The sequence below is a fragment of the Nansenia antarctica genome (assembly GCF_963989245.1).
Source record: "Nansenia antarctica genome assembly, chromosome: 17".
In the NCBI taxonomy this organism is placed as follows: domain Eukaryota; kingdom Metazoa; phylum Chordata; class Actinopteri; order Argentiniformes; family Microstomatidae; genus Nansenia; species Nansenia antarctica.
The window spans coordinates 22,699,309-22,711,808 of NC_137687.1; the positions used below are offsets into that span (position 1 = coordinate 22,699,309).

Genomic DNA, 12,500 nt, shown 5'->3' on the forward strand with positions numbered 1-12,500 from the left:
AGACTGTCGCCGTAGAGACAAGAGACTGTCGCCATAGAGACAGAAGACTGTCGCCGTAGAGACAGAAGACTGTCGCCATAGACACAGAAGACTGTCGCCATAGACAGAAGACTGTCGCCATAGACACAGAAGACTGTCGCCATAGACACAGAAGACTGTCGCCATAGAGACAGAAGACTGTCGCCATAGACACAGAAGACTGTCGCCATAGAGACAGAAGACTGTCACCATAGAGACAGAAGACTGTCGCCATAGACACAGAAGACTGTCGCCATAGAGACAGAAGACTGTCGCCATAGAGACAGAAGACTGTCGCCATAGACACAGAAGACTGTCGCCATAGAGACAGAAGACTGTCACCATAGAGACAGAAGACTGTCGCCATAGAGACAGAAGACTGTCGCCATAGAGACAGAAGACTGTCGCCATAGAGACAGAAGACTGTCGCCATAGAGACAGAAGACTGTCGCCATAGAGACAGAGGGCCCTATTATGCACTTCTTAACTTGCCGTCTTAAGTCTTAATTAAGACGCACCGCCAGGTTAAGACCTACCGCCACCCTTATTATGCGCTTCATACGCGCTACTGCTATTATGCAGGTGTCGCTAGGCGCCCACACATAAGACGTAAGACTCCCGTGCATATATTACTCATTGTGGGAGTGTTCATATGTTAATGAAGTGCGCTAGGCGCCCCTGCTTCTTAAGAAGTGGGTCAGCGCGCATGCGCAAACCGCGGAGGCGCGCTCGTGTTTCAAAACGTGCATGAAGTCTAGCGCCTATGAACTGCATAATAGCATAGCGCTTATGACTTAACGCAACCGGTTCTTAAAGGGAATGGCACCTGGCACGCTGATTGGGTTGATTGAGAAGACGCCCAAAACACACCCATGACTAATTTCTGGGCTTAGCGCCGGGTCTTAGGCGCCCACTACCGCACGCATAATAGCAAAGTGGCCTTGACCACGCCTCCACGTCTTAAGTTTAGATCTACCGCCTCGTCTTATTGCTTAAGACTTATGAAGTGCATAATAGGGCCCAGAGACTGTCGCTACAGTCAGGCTGTGCTTGCTCTGCTCTCAGAGACATTTTAACAGAAATGTACTTACTCAGTCTGTAATATAATAATAATACTAATAATAATAACTTAAAATTTGTATACCACAATCATTATATAATCATAATTAAAGTATTTAGTCATTTAAAGGCAATATTAAAAAGATGGGTTTTTAGTCTTGACTTGGACATAATATTTGCTGAGGTTGCATCCCTAATGTAAACTGGCAGTGCATTCCACAATTTGGGATCATAAAATGAGAATGCAGCCTCATCAAATTGAAACTGTAGAAGATATGAACGTATCTTGAGGAAAGTATGAAAGTATAAGCTACATTTTCTACCCTAAATTCCCCCCGAAAAATATTGCGCAGAATTTGATGACCTACATCCAAACCGAAAACTGCCCTACTTATTATGCGGGGAAAAAGCGAGTGAGTGTGTCACATTAGCCTCAACACCTGTCACCTCCTGTGACAGTATGACAACTGTGTTATAGTTGTTATATAACAGTCTTTATTGTTATTGTTGACAGAGAGGAAGGTTTGGGTGCGGGAGCTGAACTATGCAGCTGACCCTGACAACACTCACACCCGTCATATGAGTTGTCATTTTTCTTTCCATTTGTTATGTCTTGTTATGTCTTGGTTTGTAAATGTTTTGGACACAATAAGTACCTCGTGAATATGATGTGCCAATAAAGCAACTGCGAATTTGAGAGAGAGAGAGAGAGAGAGAGAGAGAGAGAGAGAGAGAGAGAGAGAGAGAGAGAGAGAAGGAAAAGAGAGAGAGAGAGAGATTATTTTTGTCTAAACCAAATTCTGTGACGTCTGACGTTTTGTCAACATTGCACCCGAAAGTTTCTATGTTTTCACAAAGCTCATCTACGCCATCGTTGCTGTTGTAGCATTGGTGTTTAGCTAGCGTTTAGCGTCCACAGCAGAACGTCTCTTTTACCTCAGGCTCTCACTGACACTAGGTCAAGCTTGGTTGCTAGGCGTGTTTTCTAGCTGGGTGTTCTCCGATAAGTTCTCCCCAGGGGGGGGGGCTGCAAAGTTAGTGCTTATTGGTTCCATGTTGATTTATTCCCATACTAATTATTATGTCTTACTTTACAGCCCGGAAACTTTTCTCCAAACACATTTAACCGCGATACAGAGAAGTTATCGCAACATAGTAACAAGTAACTTCCTAATCCACTATATCTTTAAGCCCTATCAAATTATATTTAAGACATTTTCAAGACCTTAGTTAGTATTTATAAGACGTTTTAATTTAAAACCCCGCAGGAACCCTAGATGAACGGGAGGAGGAGTCATAACTCCATCCAGGTGAGATGGGTAAATGGACTGAGTTATATATAGCCTTTATCCAAAGCGCTTTACAACGGCCTCTCATTCACCCGTTCACACATTCACACACCAACGGCGGCCAAGCGACCATGCAAGGTGCCGGCCCGCTCACTGGGAGCAATTTGGGGTTCAGTGTCTTGCCCAAGGACACTTCGACATGTGGCCAGCCCGGGCTCGAACCGCTGATCTGCCAACCTTGCGATTGTTAGACGGCGGCTCTACCTCCTGCGCCACAGCCGCCCCAATGGGTGTGTGTAGGGCGGGTGGCTTGTGGGTTGTAAGGGGAAGTAGAGATGAGGGGGGGTCACTCACCCAGATGTCAACCTTGGGGCCGTCGTACTCCTTCCCCTCAAACAGCTCGGGGGCGGCGTAGGGGGGGCTGCCACACCACGTCTTCAGAAGCTGTCCTCTGGAGAACAAGTTACTGAAGCCAAAATCTGGACAGGGATGGAGGGAGGGAGGGAGGGAGAGAGAGGGATGGAGGGAGGGAGGGAGAGGGATGGAGTTAGAAAGAAATACAAAAGAAGATTATTATTATTTATTTTTTATTATTTTTTATATACTTCAGGATTTTTGGCTTCTAATTTGTGTCTAGGAAGCACCCCTTAATCCATCAATCCTCTGAGACGCACGCACGCACACACACACACACTGTCTGCTGGTCCAGCAGACAGACACACACACACACAATCTTGATGTTGAGATTGTGGTCCAGCAGACACACACACACACACACACACACCAACCCCCCCCACCTCACACACACACACACACACACACACACACACACACACACACACCCCCCCCCCTACCTGCGATCTTGATGTTGAGTTTGTGGTCCAGTAGACACACACACACACACACACACACACACACACACACACACACACACACACACCGCCTACCTGCGATCTTGATGTTGAGTTTGTGGTCCAGTAGACACACACACACACACACACACACACACACACACACACACACACACACCCTACCTGCGATCTTGATGTTGAGGTTGTGGTCCAGCAGCAGGTTCTCTGCCTTCAGGTCTCTGTGTACAATGCTGCGGCAGTGGCAGAAGTGGACCGCCGCCACGATCTGCTTGAACTTCCTCCGTGCGTCCTTCTCTGCCATCCTGCCATGGGCCACTAGGTGGTCTGGACCACACACACACAGACGGACAGGCAGGCAGGCAGGCAGGCAGGCAGACAGACAGACAGAGACAGAGAGACAGAGAGAGAGAGAGAGAGAGAGAGAGAGAGAGAGAGAGAGAGAGAGAGAGAGAGAGAGAGAGAAAGAGAGAGAGAGACAGAGAGCGAGAGAGAGAGAGAGACAGACAGACAGACAGAGAGAGAGACAGAGACAGACAGAGAGACAGAGACAGACAGAGAGACAGACAGAGAGAGAAAGACACACAGACACACAGACAGACACAGACCCACACACACACACACACACACACACACATAGACAGACACACACACGAGAGGTCAAGTTAACGTTGTCTGCCCCTCCATTGAACCAATGGCAACACCAGACCCATAACAGTGAAAATACCACCGCTCATCCTTAACCAGACTGAGCTGAGGTGCTGGAGCTGAAGAGTATCAAACAGAGTGAAAAGAAGCAGCATCCGCACACTCAAAACTGTGCAAAAAAGCTTTTAGTCATAGACCTTCTTCAGGCATACTGTAACTGTATGCGAGAAGAAGGTCTATGAAAGACCGACAGCTCGCAATAAAACATCGATTTTTGCACAGTCTTTGAGTGTGCGGATGCTGCTTCTTTTCAACACCAGACCCATAAAAATAAGGATAAATATGATTAAAAGTAAAATATTTTAAAAAGACAGAAAACACTTACCGAATATCTCCCCGCCGCTGGCATACTCTGTTACCAGGTAGATCATCCTCTCTGTCTCCATCACCTGAGGATAACACTGCTGTTAATCACCTGCCCTTAAATCACCCTCAATATGTCTGAAAACATTTGTTTTTCAGAGAGAAGCCTACTCAGTGTTGGGTTGTTGTTTACTCACAGGCCATTTCATTAGGTACACCTTTCTAGTACCGGCTTGGACCCCCGCCCCCCTTTTCAGGGTTCCTACAGGTTTCAACAATTTGAATTTAAGACCGTTTTAGACCCTTTTTTATAGACCTCTTTGAATCGAATTTTAGACCTATTCGCGAAACCAAATGATAGCTTTTTGTCATCCTGCCGTAGCTTCGTTCGCCAATAATTTCTCCCGGGGGCAGCGAATTGGCATTTTTTTGGTTCCAGCTTGATTCATTTCCACGTAAATAGATGTGGTCGGACTGATTTCCTTGCAGGACAAGCTAATCACATTTTTTAGACCGATCACCTAGTTTTTTAGACCTAATAGCTGCAGCTTGGGACCTTTTTAGGCCTTAAAAATCGGATTGCCGGATTTTAGACTTTGATGCACGGGAATCCCCCCCCTTTTACCCTTCAGAACTGCCTTAATTCTTCGTGGCATCGATTCAACAAGGTTCTGGAAACATTCTTCAGAGATTTTGGTCCGTATTGACATTTTTTTTATTTATATTGCCTTTAAATGACTAAATCATTCAATTATGATTATATAATGATTGGAGCACTTTGAGCTGCAACATTTGCAGGAAAATTGCTATACAAATAAAAAGTTATATTATTATTATTATTATTATCGCATCGCGCAGTTGCGGAACATTTGTCGGCTTGCACATATATGACGCGAATCTACCACATCTACCACATCTACCTCATCTATCACATCTACCTCATCTATCACATCTACCTCATCTACCTCATCTATCACATCTACCACATCTACCTCATCTACCTCATCTATCACATCTACCACATCTACCTCATCTACCTCATCTACCTCATCTACCTCATCTACCTCATCTATCACATCTACCTCATCTACCTCATCTATCACATCTACCTCATCTACCACATCTATCACATCTACCTCATCTATCACATCTACCACATCTACCTCATCTACCACATCTACCTCATCTACCTCATCTACCTCATCTACCTCATCTACCTCATCTACCACATCTACCACATCTACCACATCTACCTCATCTACCTCATCTACCTCATCTACCTCATCTACCACATCTACCACATCTATCTCATCTACCACATCTATCTCATCTACCTCATCTATCTCATCTACCACATCTACCACATCTACCTCATCTACCTCATCTACCTCATCTACCTCATCTACCACATCTATCACATCTATCACATCTACCTCATCTACCTCATCTACCTCATCTACCTCATCTACCTCATCTACCACATCTACCACATCTACCTCATCTACCTCATCTACCTCATCTACCACATCTATCACATCTATCACATCTACCTCATCTACCTCATCTACCTCATCTACCTCATCTACCACATCTATCTCATCTACCACATCTATCTCATCTACCTCATCTATCTCATCTACCACATCTACCACATCTACCTCATCTACCACATCTACCTCATCTACCACATCTACCTCATCTACCACATCTACCTCATCTACCTCATCTACCTCATCTACCTCATCTACCTCATCTACCTCATCTACCTCATCTACCTCATCTACCACATCTACCTCATCTACCTCATCTACCTCATCTACCTCATCTACCTCATCTACCTCATCTACCTCATCTACCTCATCTACCACATCTACCACATCTACCACATCTACCACATCTACCTCATCTACCACATCTACCACATCTACCTCATCTACCTCATCTACCTCATCTACCACATCTACCACATCTACCTCATCTACCTCATCTACCTCATCTACCTCATCTACCACATCTACCTCATCTACCTCATCTACCTCATCTACCACATCTACCTCATCTACCACATCTACCACATCTACCACATCTACCACATCTACCACATCTACCTCATCTACCTCATCTACCTCATCTACCACATCTACCTCATCTACCACATCTACCTCATCTACCACATCTACCTCATCTACCACATCTACCACATCTACCACATCTACCTCATCTATCACATCTACCACATCTACCACATCTACCTCATCTACCACATCTACCTCATCTACCTCATCTACCACATCTACCTCATCTACATCATCTACCTCATCTACCTCATCTACCACATCTACCTCATCTACCTCATCTACCACATCTACCTCATCTACCTCATCTACCTCATCTACCTCATCTACCACATCTACCTCATCTACCACATCTACCTCATCTATCACATCTACCTCATCTACCTCATCTACCTCATCTACCTCATCTACCTCATCTACCACATCTACCACATCTACCACATCTACCTCATCTACCACATCTACCACATCTACCACATCTACCTCATCTACCTCATCTACCACATCTACCTCATCTACCACATCTACCTCATCTACCTCATCTACCTCATCTACCACATCTACCTCATCTACCTCATCTACCTCATCTACCTCATCTACCTCATCTACCACATCTACCACATCTACCACATCTACCTCATCTACCTCATCTACCTCATCTACCACATCTACCTCATCTATCACATCTACCTCATCTATCACATCTACCACATCTACCACATCTACCACATCTATCACATCTACCTCATCTACCACATCTACCTCATCTACCTCATCTACCACATCTACCACATCTACCACATCTACCACATCTACCACATCTACCTCATCTACCACATCTACCACATCTACCACATCTACCTCATCTACCTCATCTACCTCATCTACCACATCTACCACATCTACCACATCTACCACATCTACCACATCTACCACATCTACCACATCTACCACATCTACCTCATCTACCACATCTACCTCATCTACCACATCTACCACATCTACCTCATCTACCACATCTACCTCATCTACCACATCTACCTCATCTACCTCATCTACCTCATCTACCACATCTACCACATCTACCTCATCTACCTCATCTACCACATCTACCACATCTACCTCATCTACCACATCTACCACATCTACCACATCTACCTCATCTACCTCATCTACCACATCTACCTCATCTACCTCATCTACCACATCTACCTCATCTACCTCATCTACCTCATCTACCACATCTACCACATCTACCTCATCTACCACATCTACCTCATCTACCTCATCTACCTCATCTACCTCATCTACCTCATCTACCTCATCTACCTCATCTACCTCATCTACCTCATCTACCACATCTACCTCATCTACCTCATCTACCACATCTATCTCATCTACCTCATCTACCACATCTACCACATCTACCTCATCTACCACATCTACCACATCTACCTCATCTATCACACTACCACATCTACCACATCTATCACATCTACCTCATCTATCACATCTACCTCATCTACCACATCTACCACATCTACCACATCTACCTCATCTACCTCATCTACCTCATCTACCACATCTACCACATCTACCACATCTACCTCATCTACCTCATCTACCACATCTACCACATCTACCACATCTACCTCATCTACCTCATCTACCTCATCTACCACATCTATCACATCTACCTCATCTACCACATCTACCTCATCTACCTCATCTACCTCATCTACCTCATCTACCTCATCTACCACATCTACCACATCTACCTCATCTACCACATCTACCTCATCTACCACATCTACCTCATCTATCACATCTACCACATCTACCACATCTACCTCATCTACCACATCTATCACATCTACCTCATCTACCACATCTACCTCATCTACCTCATCTACCTCATCTACCTCATCTACCTCATCTATCACATCTACCTCATCTATCACATCTACCACATCTACCACATCTACCTCATCTACCACATCTACCTCATCTACCTCATCTATCACATCTACCTCATCTACCTCATCTACCACATCTACCTCATCTATCACATCTATCACATCTACCACATCTATCACATCTACCTCATCTACCACATCTACCTCATCTATCACATCTACCTCATCTATCACATCTACCACATCTATCACATCTACCACATCTACCTCATCTACCACATCTACCTCATCTATCACATCTATCACATCTACCACATCTATCACATCTACCTCATCTACCACATCTACCTCATCTACCTCATCTACCTCATCTACCTCATCTACCTCATCTACCACATCTACCTCATCTACCTCATCTACCACATCTACCACATCTACCTCATCTACCTCATCTACCACATCTACCTCATCTACCACATCTACCACATCTACCTCATCTACCTCATCTACCACATCTACCACATCTACCTCATCTACCTCATCTACCACATCTACCACATCTACCTCATCTACCACATCTACCACATCTATCACATCTACCACATCTACCTCATCTACCACATCTACCTCATCTACCTCATCTACCACATCTACCTCATCTACCTCATCTACCACATCTACCTCATCTACCTCATCTACCTCATCTACCTCATCTACCACATCTACCTCATCTACCACATCTACCTCATCTACCTCATCTACCACATCTACCTCATCTACCTCATCTACCACATCTACCTCATCTACCTCATCTACCACATCTACCACATCTACCTCATCTACCACATCTACCTCATCTACCTCATCTATCACACTACCACATCTACCACATCTATCACATCTACCTCATCTACCTCATCTACCACATCTACCTCATCTACCTCATCTACCACATCTACCTCATCTACCACATCTACCTCATCTACCTCATCTACCTCATCTATCACATCTACCTCATCTACCTCATCTACCTCATCTACCTCATCTACCTCATCTACCACATCTATCTCATCTACCACATCTACCTCATCTACCTCATCTACCACATCTACCTCATCTACCTCATCTACCTCATCTATCACATCTACCTCATCTACCACATCTACCTCATCTACCACATCTACCTCATCTACCTCATCTACCTCATCTACCACATCTACCTCATCTACCTCATCTATCACACTACCACATCTACCACATCTACCACATCTATCACATCTATCACATCTATCACATCTACCTCATCTACCACATCTACCTCATCTATCACATCTACCACATCTACCACATCTATCACATCTACCACATCTATAGGGCTGGGTATCGCCACTGATTTCCCAAAACGATTCTATTCCGATTCACAGCTCCCGATTCGATTCACGATTCGATTCGATTAGATTCCGATTCGATCTAGTTACAATATACATTTTTTGCTTGAATATGAAAGAGATTCTCCGAACTAATGCTATAAATGGTTCAAGGAACCCTATAACATGTAGCATTGTTAAACATATCAATGAATTGACTCCAAAGCAGTTACATGAATGTACTTTTTATTTACATATGACTTTGCTTTTGTCCAGCTCATCTCTATCGTCACATTTTTTAAATCCAAAATGCACCCAGACATCTGACTTTAAGCCTGGTGGTGACTTGAGTGTCCCTGCCATCGCCATGTTTTTAGATTTTAGTGTTGAGACCTCAAGTTGCGTGAGATATGATAAATTCTTGTAGCGCGAGATCTGGCCACGAGATTTCGTTGCGGGTTGAAGCTGCAAGCAAAAAAAAAAAAAAAAAGATCGATCTCGGGATTTATGAATCGATAATCGCTCATTTAATGAAGATCGATTCAGAATCGGGAAATCGATTTTTTGAACCCAGCCCTACACATCTATCACATCTACCTCATCTACCACATCTACCACATCTATCACATCTACCACATCTACCTCATCTATCACATCTACCACATCTATCACATCTACCACATCTACCACATCTACCACATCTACCACATCTATCACATCTACCACATCTACCACATCTACCACATCTACCACATCTACCACATCTACCTCATCTACCTCATCTACCTCATCTACCACATCTACCACATCTACAGTACCTCATCTAGCACATCTAGCACAAGGTGCTCTATTGGATTGAGATCTGGAGTGGACTGTGGAGGCCATTTGAGAACAGTGAACTCATTGTCATGTTCAAGAAACCAAGTTTGGGATGATGTGAGCTTTTGGGCATTTAGCAGACGCCTTATTCCAAAGCGACTTACAATCAATACATTTGACTAAGCAAGTGAATCATCAATCCACCAGTCGTAGCAGGAAGATTAATCCAGCTCAGGCCCGGGGCCATTGATAGAAGGAAAAACCTTCTTCTATAACCTTCTTCTAAACTTTTTTTTTTATTTAGACACTGGAGAAACAGAGAAACAGTACATGTGGGGCAAATATAAGTTTTTATGGGACACAGTAGAGTGGAAAAGCGGGTGTCTTCAGGAGATGCAGTGCTGGGGGGCAGTTGATGTCTTTTGGCATGGCGTGTTATCCGTGTTACAGCCATTAGAAGATGGGTACACTGTGGTCATAAAGGGGTGGAGTGTGCCAAGAAAATATCCCCCACACCATTACACCACCACCACCACCGCCAGCCCTGAACCGTTGATACAAGGCAGGATGGATCCATGCTTTCATGTCAACGCCAAACTCTTAACGACCGTTCCATCTTAACGACCCTACCATCTTAACGACCCTACCATCTGAATGTCGCAGCAGAAATCAAGACTCATCAGAACCAGGCGGTGCTTTCCCAATCTTCTATTGTCCCAATTTCGGTGGACTTCCTGTGCAAATTGTAGCCTCAGCTTGATTGATTGATTGAAAACCTTTATTGTCCCCAATGGGGAAATTTTGTTGTCAAACAGCTTAGTTAGGGCAGACAGAAAACATTCAATAAAATACATAAAACAGTGCAGGCTCAATAAGTAAAAAGTTCCAAGTTCCAAAGTTCCAGCTCCCGGTCTCCCCCACCCTGCAAGACCTGGTTGTAGAGTCGGAGTGCAGCTGGAACAAAGGACTGTCCAAATCTTTTTGTACTTTGACGGGGGAGAACAAATCTGTGGCTGAACTTGCTCCTCATCCCCGCCAGCTCGCAGTACATCGGGTGGGAGGGATTGGCCAGCATGGCCGCCAGTTTTTTCCCCTGCTTCCTGTCCTTGGCTGACAAATGGTAAATGGTAAATGGACTGCACTTATATAGCGCCTTTTTTGCTGCTCCAAGGCTGCTCCAAAGCGCTTTACAACGGCCTCTCATTCACACATTCACACACCAATGGCGGCAAGCTGCCATGCAAGGCGCTGGCCCGCTCATTGGGAGCAATTTTGGGGTTCAGTGTCTTGACTTTGACATGTGGCCAGCCGGGGCTCGAACCGCCGATCTGCCAACCTTGCGATCATTAGACGCCGGCTCTGCCTCCTGCGCCACAGCCGTCCTCTGCTGCTGTAGCCCGTCTGCTTCAAGGTTGGACGTGTCGCGTTCAGAGATGCTCTGATGGTGATGCTGCATACCTTGGTTGTAATGAGTGGTTATTTGAGTTACTGCTGCCGTTCTATCAGTCCTTCTCCTCTGACCTCTGACCTCTGCCATCAACAATCTCTGGGCATTTCCTCTTCCTCAGACCATTCCAGCTTTTTATCATCCTCGAGGTGACGAAATTAGGGATTTCACTGCCATACAGACAAAAAATGAATTTTTTGATTTTATTTTTATTTTTAGACCGAATAACTGACATTTGGGACCTTTTTAAGCCTTTGTGGTTGGATTGCTGGATTTTAGACTTTAAGGCTGCCATTCTCTGTCAACCCTAGAGATGGCATTGCGGGAAAATCCCAGTAGACCAGCATTTTCTGGAAAACTCAAACCAACCCGCCAGGCAGCAACAACCATGCCACGTTCAGAGTCACTTAAAATCACCTTTCTTCCTCCATTCTGATCCTTGGTTTGAACTTCAGCAGACCGTCTTGACCATGTCTACTCTACTGCATTTGAGTTAAGGAGCAGTTGAAAAGGTGTACCAGTGAGTGTATAATTTAGTGAATAATTTCACTTGTATTTCATTTAAATTCTGGTCTTTTTCACTTGGCAGAGACGGTTAGAAGCATTATGTCAATTGTGACAGGCGACGCA

General features: G+C 44.6%; 1 protein-coding gene across 1 annotated transcript in view; it reads right to left on the reverse strand.

Moving 5' to 3' along the window:
- Window positions 1–12,500, reverse strand: part of sik3 (SIK family kinase 3) — a gene marked incomplete at its 3' end in the record, with an annotated part of 71,086 nt that overhangs the window by 36,663 nt on the left and 21,923 nt on the right. The window contains exons 3-5 of the mRNA XM_080547442.1: window positions 4,269–4,332; window positions 3,401–3,562; window positions 2,721–2,845 (exon numbers count right to left, since the gene is read on the reverse strand). Of these exons, the coding sequence (XP_080403568.1) occupies window positions 2,721–2,845; window positions 3,401–3,562; window positions 4,269–4,332 (351 nt within the window). The remainder of the gene's footprint in view (window positions 1–2,720; window positions 2,846–3,400; window positions 3,563–4,268; window positions 4,333–12,500) is intronic.